At 45.8% G+C, this 14,843-nt stretch overlaps 1 protein-coding gene across 1 annotated transcript in view; it reads left to right on the forward strand.

Annotated features, from left to right (window-relative positions):
* The window catches only part of LOC106806036 (putative polypeptide N-acetylgalactosaminyltransferase 9), a 47,254-nt gene that overhangs the window by 14,133 nt on the left and 18,278 nt on the right, over positions 1-14,843 (forward strand). The window contains exons 6-7 of the mRNA XM_014807879.1: positions 1,660-1,888; positions 6,056-6,173. Of these exons, the coding sequence (XP_014663365.1) occupies positions 1,660-1,888; positions 6,056-6,173 (347 nt within the window). The remainder of the gene's footprint in view (positions 1-1,659; positions 1,889-6,055; positions 6,174-14,843) is intronic.

Genomic DNA, 14,843 nt, shown 5'->3' on the forward strand with positions numbered 1-14,843 from the left:
TGTGGGTGTAGCGGTAGGACATGCGTGATCGAGTAGCCACTCCCGCCGTGGTGTGGGATGTAGCGTATAGCTGATGGATTCTTACTGCCACTTCCGTCGTGTGATGGGCTGAAGCGGTACGGCATGAACCACGGCGCCACTCCCCGCCCCCTCGTGTGGTGGTGAGCCGGTAGCAGCTGGACCACCGCCACTCGCCTCCGTGTGTGAGTGTAGCGGTAGGCATGGATCCAGTGCCACTCCGCCCCGTGTGTGGGTGGTGGGTAGGCCCATGATCCACCGCCACTCCCCCGTGTGTGGGTGTAAGCCTGGTAAGGCATGGATCACTGCCACTCCCCCCGTGTGTGGTGTGTGTAGCGTAGGCATGGAATCCACCGCCGCTCCCCGTGTGTGTGTAGCGGTAGGCATGGATCTACTGCACTCCCCCCGTGTTTGGGCGTTAGCGGTAGGCTTTGGATTCACCGCCGCTCCCAGGTTGTGGTGGTAAGCGGTATGCCATGGCTCAGAAAAACTGGCCACTCCCCCCGTGTGTGGTGTAGCGTTTTATGCATGATCTACTGCACACTCCCCCGTTCGGTGGGTGCAGCCGCGTACGGCATGGATCCACGCCACTCGCCGCCCCCTCGTGTGTGGGTGTAGCGGCAGGCATGGATTCCATCGCCACTCCCCCGCGTTGTGTGGTGTAGCAGTAGGCGATGGATCCACCGCCACTCCTCCCGTGTTGTGGCGTGTAGCGATAGGCAGGACTCCACCGCCCGCTCCCCGTTGTGTGGGCTGTAGCGTAGGCATGGAATCCTACGCTCGCACTCCCCCCGCTGTGTGGTGTAGCGGTAGGCCATGGATCTCACCGCGCTCCCCGTGTTGGTCTGTAGCGGTAGGCATGGAGATTCACCGCACTACCCCCGTGTGGGCTGTAGCGGTAGGCATGTATCCACCGCCACTCCCCCGTGTGTGGGTGTAGCGGTAGCATGGAATCTACTGCCACTCCCCCCCGTGTGGGTAGCGGCTCCTGGGCTCATGATCTACGGCCACTCGCCCCGTGTGTGGCTTGTAGCGGTAGGCATGGACTCCCACCGCCACTCCGGCCCGCTGCGTGGGTGTAGCGGGCTCAAGAATCCACCGCCGCTCCCCCCGTGTGTGGGTGTAGCGGTAGGCATGGATCCAGGGCCACTCCCCCCGTGTGTGGGTGTAGCGGTAGGCAAGAATCCACCGCCGCTCCCCCCGTGTGTGGGTGTAGCGGTAGGCATGGATCCAGCGCCACTCCCCCCGTGTGTGGGTGTAGCGGTAGGCATGGATCTACTGCCACTCCCCCCGTGTGTGGGTGTAGCGGTAGGCATGGATCCACCGCCACTCCCCCCGTGTGTGGGTGTAGCGGTAGGCATGGATCCAGTGCCACTCCCCCCGTGTGTGGGCGTAGCGGTAGGCATGGATAGTCTCTGTACGGGATGCTGATCCATCGCCGCTACCTTTGTGCGTGGGTTAGACGAGCTTATCTCTCGATAGAATTCAGTATGGGTAAACCTCGCGACGGAAACACCTGCGCATGCGCTGCTGCTAGAGCCTCGCTTTGCGACCTGCGCATATGAGAATCCACGCTAATCCATAACCGGGGTGCTCTCGTTGCCCCGCCTGACTGACTGATCCGAGTGTTTTACATTCTAGGGTGGCTGGTGCCTCTGGTAGATGTGATTGCACGCAATGTGACGTCGGTGGCGGTACCTGTGATCGAGGTTATCAATGTCGACTCGCTCGAATATAATCATGGCACGCAACCAGAAGCCGTTCAAGTGGGCGGCTTCAGCTGGGGGCTTGTCTTTAACTGGCACTCGTCGCCGAAAAGCGAGAAGGCGTGGAGAACTGCACACAGTCTCCAACCGTTGGATCCCGTGAGGTATATATCACACGACGGCGGTCGCGACGCCTTAGGGATTAGCATTGTATCTATACGGGGAACGATGGGGTTCGCATTTCAGGCTGGCTGGTGCCGATGGTCGACCCCATCGCGCGGGACCCGACCGTGGTCGTTGTGCCGGTTATAACCGTTATTAACACGGCAACGTTGGCCATCGTCCCCACCCACGTCGGCGACGTGCAAGTCGGTGGATTCTCCTGGGGTCTAATCTTTAACTGGCACTACCCGCCGCCGACCGAGCTACAATATCGCCTCCGACACAACCTTACCGCCGTCACCGACGTGTACAGGTATTTCGGTGGTGACGTTGCTCGCAAAATTGCAACTCGCAAACTTTGGGTGTTTGTTGTTTGGATCGTGCCCGGATGTCCCCTTGCCCGTGTGTGGGCGTGTGGCGGACGAGGAGGTGGAGGCGAATGAGTGAGAACGTGAATCGTGGAGTGTGCAGTCACGCTTGAATGTACCGAGAGTTGTTGTGAGCACATCGTGCGGCGAACCGACCAGCGGCGACTACAGATAATGAGCTAGTGTACACGTAGAGTGACAGCTGTTGCAATGTTTGATAGCATACCACTAGTATGTCAATGACAGAGCTCGCGTTCAGCCTTGAAGTGTATCCGTGCACAGATATGCGCTCGTGGTGTGAATGAGCTGTACATTATGGCATGTTGTTTGTGTCATAATTCGATTTTTGTTTTATGGTTGATTTTATCGCATATAACATTCGATTTATCACATATAACATTCAGCATTTATCACACTATATCATGATTTATCAAATATAACATATCCGATATTATCACATATAACGATTCGATTTATCAGCAATATTATTTGATTTTATTATCAGAAAAAGAGATCGAATGATTCGATCGCTGACTCGAATTGATTCGATGCGCTGAATCGAATTGATTCGAGCGTGAACTCGAATGAGCAATCGACATGATTCGATTGCACGCAATCGAATTGATTTCGTACTTCACGCATCGCAATGATGCATCGAATCATTTCGATGCGTGAATCGAATTCATATCGATGCGTGAATCCAATGATTCCATGCGGTGAATCGAATGAGCATCGAGATCATTCGATTCACGCACATCGAATCATTCGATTCCGCCATCGCAATTGATGCATCGAATGATTCGATGCGTTGAATCGCAATTGATTCGATGCCGCCGTGAATCATGCAATTCGATGCGTGAATCGAATCATTCAATGCGTGATCGAATTGATGCGATCGAATCATTCGATTCACGCATCGATGATTTGATTCACGCATCGAATGATGCATCGAATCATTCGATCTCACGCCATCGAATAGATTCGCATCCTGCAAATTCATTACCTTTGCCACGCTTTCGTAATCTAGCGCCATCTATCAACAAACTTTATACAATACAGTCTACTCTCCTCCACATATCTCCCACTCTCCCTCTACCTCCTCCGTCTTCTCGCCGCCATCCTCTACAATCTCATCCCTACTCAAAATACTAAGAATAGATATGGTAACATTATTATTTTTTGATATAGTTTGTGTATTGTATAAGTTGTTGATAGATGGCGCTAGATTCGGAAACGTCGGCAAGGTATAAATTTCAGGCATCGCAGATCATTCGCATGCTTGAATCGAATGATTCGATGCATCATTCGATGCGTGAATCGAATGATTCGATGCAGTGAATCGAATGATTTCGAATGCATCATTCGAATTCACGCATCGAATCAATTCGATTCACGCATCGAATCATTTGATTCCGCATCGAATCATTCGATTCACGCATCGAATGATTCGAGTGCATCATTCGATGAGCGAATCGAATGATTCGATGCGTGAATCGAATGATTCGATGCCATCATTCGATTCAACGCATTCGATCATTCGATTCATGCATCGAATGATGCATCGAATCATTCGATTCACGCATCGAATGATGCATCGAATCATTCGATTCACGCATCGAATGAATTTGAATAGAATTATGAAACAGAATACACACCATAGTACATGAGCAGTGGAAGATACATGCGATATTTAGTTAACGGACGAGTAAATTTACACATGATCGATCTAGTTTTGTGATTGGAGTATTTAGAGTATGAAAATGCGTAAAAGAGTTTCCTGAGATATGGAAGAAAAAATGTTAGAAAATTGCATCACATTATTAAACTGGTAGTCGAACTTACGTGTGGAAGATTAACTGGGAACTCGCTGTGATCATTGAGAAATGCAGGGCGCCATAGGCTGAGCAAATTTCTAGGGGGGGGGGCAAAATTTCACGACTCAACTGTGTAATGATGAGCGCAGCTCTTGATCGACGTTCATAGTGTGGTAGGAGTGGGTCTGAGACAAGGCTTTCACGGATAAGTGACCAAGCAAATCACGTTCGGTTTATTTACGATTATTAACTAAGCTTATTTTTGAATTTTGCTCCAAAATCTAGGGGGGCAGCTGCCTCCCTTGCCCCCTACAGGCTACGACCCTGAAATGCTAATCCTAATTAAATCATACGTATCGATGCCGAAGCAAGAAGATGTAGGAATTTCCAAGATGTAATGTAGAAAATGTCAGAGTAATTATCAGCTCGCTGGTGAGGGAACGTGTTTCGCATTGACAATGTCAGTAACTGCACGCCATCTTAGCATGTCGATTTCGTGACAACTCTCTTGACAACTGCTCTCCCCGTGACCTCTGCTTCCGTCGTGATCTTTGCTCCCATTGTGACCTTTGGTCTCCTCGTGACCTCTGCTCCCGTCGTTACCTTTGCTCCCATTGTGATTTTTGGTCTCCTTGTGACCTCTGCTCTCGTCGTGACCTTTGCTTCCATTGTGACCTTTGGTCTCCTTGTGACCTCTGCTCCTGTCGTGCCCTCTGCCTCCTTGTGACCTCTGTTCTCCTCGTGACCTTTGTTTTCTTCGTGACCTCTGCCTTCTTGTGACCTCTGTTCTCCTGATGACCTTTGTTCTCCTCGTGACCTCTGCCCTTCTCGTGACCTCTATTATCTTCGTGACCTCAGCCTCCTTGTGACCTCTGCCCTCCTTGTGACCTTTGCTTTGCTCGTGATCTCTGCCCTCATTGTGATCTTTTCTTTGCTCGTGACCTCTGCCCTGCTCGTGACCTTTGCTTTCCTCGTGACCTCTGTCCTCCTCGTGACCTTTACTTTCCTCGTGACGTCTGCCCTCCTCGTGACCTCTGCCTTCGCATCGTGTGGGTTGCATCCGAGACTAGCATGACATTCGTTCGCAGCAATTAGTTCTCTCGGCGCATGCGCACGTGGGGAATGATATCCTGGATTGTTGCCCCCCGAGCATGGCTTGCTGCTGTAGCATGGTAGACTTCCCCTTCCTATGACAACCTTCCCCCTCTACGGTGCGCATTGGCGATAAAGGTAAAATCTCCATGACCATGCGCAATGCGCAATGCAAGACATGCACATGCCTGAGGGGGAATTTCCCATAGGGGGGATGTATACCATATTGCGTACGCAACTTCGGCGAACCTCCCAAAATCGGCTGCTATTCGCTGGTGTCAGCGACACGCCACGTATTATGCACATACGAGTTTTACGCAAGAATTCGTCTGCGATCTTTAACTCGCTTGCGATTTCCCGATAAGGCTGCCTGCTGTCCTCCCTCCCTTGTCGCTTTAAATCTGAAGTAGAGAGCCCGGCAAGTGTCCGTATGTAATATAACTCGACTGAGTTTCCCTGTCTACGTCAGTTACGGTGTTGTATTGCTCTCGGGCGGGAAATGGGATGGTGGAGTTGAGAGCGCATGATGTCGGAGCAAAACTCGTGTGTGTATATTACCTAGCGTTGTTATTCGTATATTGTTCTCTGCGCGCGACACCTGTGATATGATCACGTTTCAATTCGCAGTGATTTGTCGATTAAATTGGTCGAATTACATTCGAATCCTAATGTGTATTATTGCCTTTCATAGACAGCAAAAACATCCGATGCATCTGCTTATAGCCGTTTAATTCCCCATTCACTCACGTGTTCGAGTATATTAGTTGGTATCGTCACGATTTCACGCACCTGCGGAACTACCGGTTTGTTCTGCTTGAACAAATAAACGCTGCTTCAAATAGTCGGCGTTCGCGTCATTCGATAACACGCGGTACGTGTTTATTTCAATAAATAGGTCACCGACAATGGCTGGCGGTCTCTTTGCCATTGACAAGGAGTGGTTTGAGAAACTTGGCACTTATGATCCGGAATTCGACGTCTGGGGAGGTGAAAACTTGGAGATATCGTTCAAGGTACGTATAGCGCAGCTCTATTGGCATCGTTTCCGCAAGAATGGTATCAGATATACAGTCAAGACAGACCTGATTAACGCTCAAGGGGTCGTTGTTGTATCAGGTACAACCCGAGGTACATATATGTATACACAAAGTGTACCGGACTTGTACTACAGAAGTGTACCCTAACCTTAACCCTAACCCTAGCCCTAGCCCTAACCCTAACCCTAACTATAACCCTAACCCTAAACATACCTTATATAAAAATATAAGCATAATACTAAACAACCTAAAACTACCTCGGGTACATATCTGTAGTACCTGATACGATAACGATCCCATCTGCCTGATTAACTAGGGCCACACTAGCTATAGTACTAGAGCTAGGGCCACACATACCGAGTGCACAGCGATCGGTTATGACTGTGAGTGCGCCCGCTGCGCCGTTAGTACGCGTGCATGCAATCCAACCCTCCCGTGAGACGCAATAAAAACAACTGTTCCGAGAATGCACCGCCCTCTTCCAAATTTTGCAAATCGGAGTATGGTGTACGGTTTGTCAATTTAGTCAAACCATATGTCGGTTTACAAACACACACCATATTTCCGCCAACCATACACATTGTAACGCCACCAACACGTTATTTATAAAAACCTTATCTTCCTTTACAGAAACACGTGTACATATTTCCTACCAACAGGTGCGTGCGCCGCCGAACCACAATTCCCCCACACTAGTTTGCTAAACCATACTAGTAGTATTTACGCATACTACCAAACCAGCCGTTAACCCCCCCCCCCACCACCACCACCACCATGAGCTATTAAGCTATGGGTGTAATGTTTCAGACTATCTCATAGATCCTTCGTACTCGTATGTGTTACCCGTGATGGTATGCTCGTGGCTACGTATATTATTAGAGGTATCGCTGTATGCCGTGGTGACAAACTACTGAACGCCGCAGGTACGTGGTTAGATTACAACATCTTTACTGGCCCCGAACGGCTCACACACATAACAGAGGTTCATGTAACTGAACCGCACGTATACAGAAAGGTACGCGACATACAAAACATAACTTACAGATATAACGTTGAGCTCGATGCAAGCACGAATAACTGTATACACACGTTCGTCGTCGGATATATGCAAAATACGGAGAGAGTTCTTCTTATTTCCTAAACAGCGTTTCTTATAGTGACGCGCTTTCTATTGTCTTAGCTCCAATCTTTCCTATTGGTTGAGGCCCCGCCGGTCAAGCATGCCAACAATCCGAGCGCTGCTATTGGCCAGTTACGCGCTATTAATCTCTGTTTACGCGTGTCCGTTGGCCACGCGTTTCTATTGGCCGCTGGCGTGGGTCGCGGTCACGCCCCTTTTATGACCCACCCAATTACGTGCCGCGGGTCAAGTCTACTACGTGCGCGTTTCTAGGACAAAGAGCCTGTCCTACCTCTCTGCCCCTCGCATTCCGCATGACCTCATTCTAATTATTATTCCATTCCCATTATTTATTATTATTACTCTTATTTCTGCCTTATCTTACTCCTTTACTATTAATTCTGTATTACATGGGCCGTAGGAAAGTGTACTAACTCTAATATCTCGCGAACGAATTGAGTTACATTTCTAAAATTCTAGATACATATAAACACATGTTTTAGCGATGGTATCCGTGAATTTTATTGAAGCACGAATAATTTAATTAATCACCACAAATATACGTGTGGTATCGCTCATAGGCTAATATACGCACGGCTATGGACGGTAGAAAATTGTATCTATATATATAAAGTTGTTCAGCAGAATTAGTTCGTACTCGCATAACTAGAGAACTCCGCAGCCTAGAGGAACACTAAAGATATTTTCAGAATCAGCACGTCTGGGAGAAATCCATTGACTGAAGGGGTCCCCGTGTGCATAAGATGTCCCCTAAATTTTTCTTTATATCTTTTAACTATACCATTGGACATATCAAAAAAGTCTGGGTAGACTTTTGCTACCACGGCAGTAACCGAGAAAATGACGTCATAAGCCACGCCCATTTTCCGCTCAGCTGGTTGTATGTTTCAGGGGTAGGGGAAACATAAATTGGTATATATAAATCACAGAACAACAAAATATACCTTAAAATGTTTGTATTTAAGTCATCAATAATACACACATAGATTATGCAAATTAATATGCAAATGATGTCACCAGAGGTCAAAAGGTCAAAAGAAACTTGTACAAGTAAAAATATTTCATTTTGACGATCACATGCTCCAAAAGAATCATATAAAGTGTCATGTTTTGGTTTACCCAGCATGGATACTTATAAAATATGCTTCTGATTATTTCGTGTTTGACCAATAACCTTTTTAGGCCCATTTGTGTTACATAACTCAAAGAAAAAGAACATCAAAACACTTAAATGCCTGAGGTTCAATTCCTAAATCATCGGCAGGAATGGCATTTATGTCTGATATCGAGCAAACGTAGACAAGTGCATGGTTTAGCTCAACAATTTAGCCCACCTTTTCACGGGACTAGTTTAATGTACCAGATGGATTTCGACATTGCTCAGCTTCTTCAACAGACTAGACACTATGGCATGCGCAAAAACTAATGCAGGGCAGTCCCTTTTTGCGACATGCACATCTGACGCTGCCGCATTTTTTGCAGTTGCAAATAACTGTGTATTCCTCAGGAATTGATCTCACAGCTTTAACAGGCACTAGAATTTCATCTGCTTCCTTAAAGCCAAAGACAGTAGGGTCTAGTTTCCTTAATTTATGAGGCGGCAACAAAGTCATCATGTGGTAGGTTGAGTAATATGCCCTCAGGATGTGCTGCTGTATTGCATGGCTAGTTGGGGGAAGTTGCTCCAACGATATACCTTTACTGTGATGGTACATGTAGTCTCTAAGTCTATCCATTGTCCTGCAATTGGTGTTCTTTTTGATGACTTGTACAAGGTACTCCTCACAGGATGTCATAATGGTCTCACTACAGCTTATTCCATAATAAAAATCATTCAAGAACTCGGTAGGATTAACATTATTGAAGGCCGCATGCTTTGTTTCCACCTTGCTTGTATAGTCGCAACCAGTTAACGTATGGAGAAGTGGCAGCACATAGCACAACTCTACCCCGACTCTTGATGCTAAGGTGTGAACTGGGATGTATCTTGTCGAATCCCCAACACCAGCTCTGAGCCAGATTTCACTTAGGCCAATGTAGTGAAGAACATTCCAGTAGTGCATGAGAAGTATGAAGACATCGGTGTCACTCGAAAGGACAACAATTCGTCTTTCTCCGTTTTTACTGCATGCATTGCATGGGGGATTATACGAGCATCAGCCTCTTCAATATCTTGACAATGTTCTGGTATTTCTGCTGAACAACCCTCCTGGACTGACTGGCAGACAACAACGTCTGAGTCCCCAGAAAAGCCACTGGCTACAACTTGGAGTTTGGAAGGTTGCTCCATCCTGCGCTTTATTGTGTGCTCATGAAGAAGCATCTGGAGCTTCAACTTATTTTCGCGTGATGCCCAAAATCTGTCCATCTCAACAGGCAGTGGTGTGTCGCAGTTGATGATATTCATCTCAATGGGCGCTTTTACTTGACGCCACTTTCTCTCTGAATCCTTGATGGATCCTTCAACATAGGAATCAAAGATCAAGTCTGATCTGTCAGCCCCTCGACCGATTGCAGCGACGTAGTCCAGAAAATGTTCACAGAAGTTTCCTAATGTCCGTAGGTCTTTTGTTTTTAGCTTTCTAATGTTGGCCATCACATCAACTAAACATGCTGTCTGCATTTTAGAGTCCTTTGCCGGCTCTCTCCCATCATCCTTTGTAAGTTTGGCTTCTTGTTCCTTCATCAGCCCTTCTTGATCAAACAAATAGGACAAAGGGGACACATCATATTGCAACAGCTCTTCCATTGTTCGTCCACGGGCATGCGCTATCTCAATCAATCTTCATATGGGAGTCTTCCTTTTTTCCTGAGGATTTTCCTTTGACTTCTTTTTTTGGCCTATGGATGCTGAGAAACGTCTTCAGGTTGGTTCTATGGATGGTTGAGGAGAATCTCATTGACTTGTCAATAAATCGCTCCTTTCTAAGTGTGTCATAGGCTTTGGTTCCGATTTCTTTGACCGAAAGTAGCTGGCTTCTGATATCTTCAGACATGACTTTTTGGGTCAAAATGTTATGAAGTTTCACTTGGTCAGGAGTCAACTGGAACGGATTCTCATTCTTCTGTATTGTTGTAAGTATGTCAGTAACCTTTTGTTCCCCCGTTGCTATCTTAGCTTTGCTGATAGCACTTTCCTCCGACAGGTTTTTGTTCACTCCATACAAGTCCCTGTGCAAATTGTCGATGGCCAGCATTTCATGGTAGATCAGCTCCCACACTGCTACGAACTTCTTCTTCCGGGTGTTGCCAATTATACCAGAGGCACTCTTCTGGGACCTATTTATGGTTTGTTCCAAGGCCATATCAGCCCCAACTGCATTTAACCTTTCAGGGATTCGCTTCACCACAAATTTGCCTGCCTTAAATTCTTCAAAGACGAATGGTGCGGTTTCAGGTAGCTTGCGCATGTCCTCTAAATACAGCGAACACCATTTCAGGTAGTTGGTAGAATCAAAAGCTGCCATGACAGGAAGAAGGGCCTGAACTGCCTGGAGATGAAGATCCCAATCCCCCTCACGATCACTTCGAATCAGGTTCTCAACCAGCTGCATCAGTGAGACGAATGTGTCCCAGTATGCAAACGTCTCATTTTGTTTCCTAGCATTGTCAATGAAATCATCAAAATCGCTGATGAGGTGAGCACTGCTGTCTCGAAATTGTTGATAGCACCTCAAACTCTGTTCTCTTGTAGAACCAATCGTCCCCTTCAATTCAGCTAGCAATGCTAGTTTGTCTTTGTGTGTTGTCGCATTCTCCTCCTTGCCGAAAAACTCGGACCACTGCAATCTGACCAGTGCTTCCTTAAGAAGTTGCAATCCTTTCAGTGATCTCGTATAGTTCTTGCCCGTCAGAACGGAGTCCACAACATTTACTCCAAAGACAGAACTCTCGACGAGAATACTTTCTGTTCCACTCCCTTTGAGATATTTTCCTATGCATCCAAGGGCAACCTTTGCCATATGGAATGACCCCATGCACAACACAAGATCTTGGAACTCTTCCGGACGGATCAACTGAATTTCACGCGCAATGTGATACACACCCTCATCGCATGTAATTTGCAGTTTAGGTTGGTCTAAGTGCCTGAGTATTTCTTGGAAGTTCTTCATATCTGTGTAGACAGTATCGTAGCGGGTCACTGGGTATGGAAGTACAAGGAGAAAGCTGACTCGCTTCTTCGGGACGTCTCTCTCGGAGAGTACGGAGTTGGCTTCTCTCCAGGATGGCATTATCTGTTTACCGGGTTGAATGTTGATTGCATGGTCTTCCTCAGACCAGTCAAATCGAGCTAGAGAACAAGCCATATCCTTTATCCGTGCATCGTTGAGAAGATCCTGATCGGTTTCCTGCATTCCAACTTCATAGGTCATAGGCAAGTCGGTCCTTTTCACTGGTTTGTGGAAAGGCTGCGGCTCCTGACACTTCAATTCACACTTGAATGTCTTTGGACCATATTCTGTTCTAGTAGCTGAGACCTTAGGTTTACCTACGCTAGAATTATCATCATCTTGGAACAGAACGCTCACTGTGTCATGACTACCACTAATGCCTGATAAGATTGCCTCATCATGATCAAAATTATCAAATGCAGCAATCGTGAATGGTGAACTGCCAAAATTACTTGGGAAAGGAACTTCATCAGTACTCGACTCCACTATGAATGTAGCCATGTCATTGTGATGGCGCAAGACCTCATCATAACTACTACAAAGCCCATATCGGTTGAAGCAAGTGATCAAAGTGGCACTCTTGCATGCCTCATAAATTGCCTGGCTATTCATCATATGCATTGGGGTTCTCTTTCTTTCACGGTGGAAGATATAGAAGAGAATCTGAGTTAAACCCTGCACTTGTCTACATTTTGCTTCAGACACCCCCGCATTACAATCACTCTCGTCATTTGCAACATCAGCAGCACCTTTCACCAATTTCTTTGAAACATTTTCAAATGAATCTACATCAAAGTTATACAGTGTGGCAAAGAACTTTAGGAGAGGTGCTGGTATCATCATATTCTCTGTGGCCTTTTCTAAATCATGGGCATCGCAGAACCTATCATGCAAATCAAAATCTAACTCTAACAGACTCTGTCTGATAATTTCTGCACATTGGCGAACAGAATCTGTTGAGCAGATTGTTTCTGCCAGATTTTCAGCTGTCACACTACTACTGAAAAACATCAGAGACTTATTGACTTGTTTCGGTCTAGAGAAGGCAATCTTGGAACCAAAATGGTTTACAAGCAGGACTTTTACTTCTCTATTGCTTAACTGAGAGTATGAAGGTTCACCATTCATGCGATCTCTAACGTAACTTAGTTCATAGCCATTACCCTGATTAAGTCCTGTCTCTATATCTGGTACCACAGCAAACCATGTTTTCTTCTTCTCATTTATAGGCTCATCATTTGACTTGCTCTGCCCTCGTTCATATTTCTGCTGATAGTTTTTGATGCATATCTTGTGGCAGAAAAGGTCTGTACCAAAAACGGAATGTTCGTCTTGTAAATCGCAGGTTCGGGTATAGACGTCATCCTGTAAGAATACAGTTGCCGCCAAGAACTTCTTTGCCCGTTCAAATTCCGAGATTCGAAACTTCGTATTCACCCTGATGTTTTTCATAGGTACATATCACGCATTTGTGACTGTAAATATCACATTTTGGACTAGGAGGTGGACGGGATATCACCTTGCACTGCGGCCCCCTGCGGGCTCATCCGGCATTTCTTCTGGTGAAAACGAATTGTTTTCTGCGATTTTTTTTCAGAGTACTTTTTATTGTCTAAGTCTTGTAACAGCTATTTGTCATGTGGTAGACAAAATGGCCATCACTGCCATGGAACGACTTTAAATGTTTGGCAACGTGGTCCTTGCGAATGTCTGCAGCATCCCAGATGCGTTTTCTCCCGTTCAAATTGCTGATTGTGGCGTCTTCTGTTGCTCTTTGGCAAATAATGCACTTGTCCACTGCGAATTTGTCAGCTTGGCTCGGCAATAACTTCACCCCACTGGTTCCCGCCTCCATTGTTGTTGCAATCATGAAGTTTCCTATAGGAAATGAAGGAAACTATAAAGAAAATGAATGATGAGTCACATGTCTAGTTATGTGGAGCACATACATGTAGGCCCTATGCTACTAGCCATACTTCATTCTACACAGCATCAAGGCAGCTTGCCCTACACCATGCATGAAACCAATAGCCTCATTATTCTATGTGTTTTAATCTGTTTAATGATATTATAATCTTTTTTAATAAACCAGAAATACTTACATACTACTGCTCATTTTCTCTACTTTGGAATTGAAAGTGAACATAGAAACATGGATGGGAGAGATTGTAACTTTTTCATTTTCTTTGTGGGGCTACATTCTTTTGTTTTTATAACAGGAAGTTGTATGCTGCCATCTATGGTGATTAAGCCTACATCAAAGAAGGCATAGGGCCATCTGTTGGAGAAGAAATGAATGATTGAACAAATATGCCTTTCGATTTTTTACATTTTTTGATCTGATGTTGTATAACATTATGAAGCATGAAAGGGTTAAAGATGCATATTGATAGGCTTGGGTAGATCAAATCTAAAGTGTTCATGCAGTATTTGTCTCAAAATTAGAAAATTGCTTACTATAGGCCACATTTTCTTGGACAAGGTCAGATTTTTACTTTGCACCAGAATTTGTGACTTTTTGAACTCTGGTTACCTCATTTGCATATTAATTTGCATAATTAACATGCAGAATTATAGAATACTTAAATACAAACATATTGAGGTATAGTTTGTTGTTCTATGATTTATATATACGGAGATAGATCAATTTAAGTTTCCCCTACCCATTAAGCATACAACCAGAGGAGCGGAAAATGGGCGTAGCTTATGACGTCATTTTCTCGGTTACTGCCGGGGTAGCAAAAGTCTACCCAGACTTTTTTGATATGTTCAATGGTATAGTTCAAAGATATGAAGAAAAATTTAGGGGACATCTTATGCACACGGGAACCCCCTCAGCCAATGGAAAAGTTAAAAAAGTTAAAAAGTTAAAAATTCATAAAAATTCTATTCATCAATAGATGACGGTGCGTACAGATTAACGTAAGCATCTCTCCATCTACGTCTCTCTTGTTCCCGCTCTCCCCTACCTCGCTCTCCTCCCCCTCTTCACTATGTCTTCTCCTCATTCTCTTCCCTCTTTCCTCCCTCCGCTACATCTTCTCCTCCTCCCTCTCTCCGCTAGCTCGCTCCCCTCCACCTTCTCTCACCTCTTTCTCTCTCTCTCTCTCTCTCTCTCTCTCTCTCTCTCTCTCTCTCTTGCACGCGCTCTCTCTGTCTCTCTCTCGCCCCCTCTCTCTCTCTTTCTTTCTTTCTCTTTCACCCATATCTCTCTTCGTCTTTCTCTCTTGATCTTACTCTCTGTTATTGTCTACTCTCTGTCTGTCTGTCTCTCTCTCTCTCCCCCCTCTCTCTCTCTCTCTCTCTCTCTCTCTCTCTCTCTCTATATATATA

Source organism: Priapulus caudatus, unplaced genomic scaffold (genome assembly GCF_000485595.1).
Source record: "Priapulus caudatus unplaced genomic scaffold, Priapulus_caudatus-5.0.1 Scaffold138, whole genome shotgun sequence".
NCBI classification, from domain to species: Eukaryota; Metazoa; Priapulida; class Priapulimorpha; order Priapulimorphida; family Priapulidae; genus Priapulus; species Priapulus caudatus.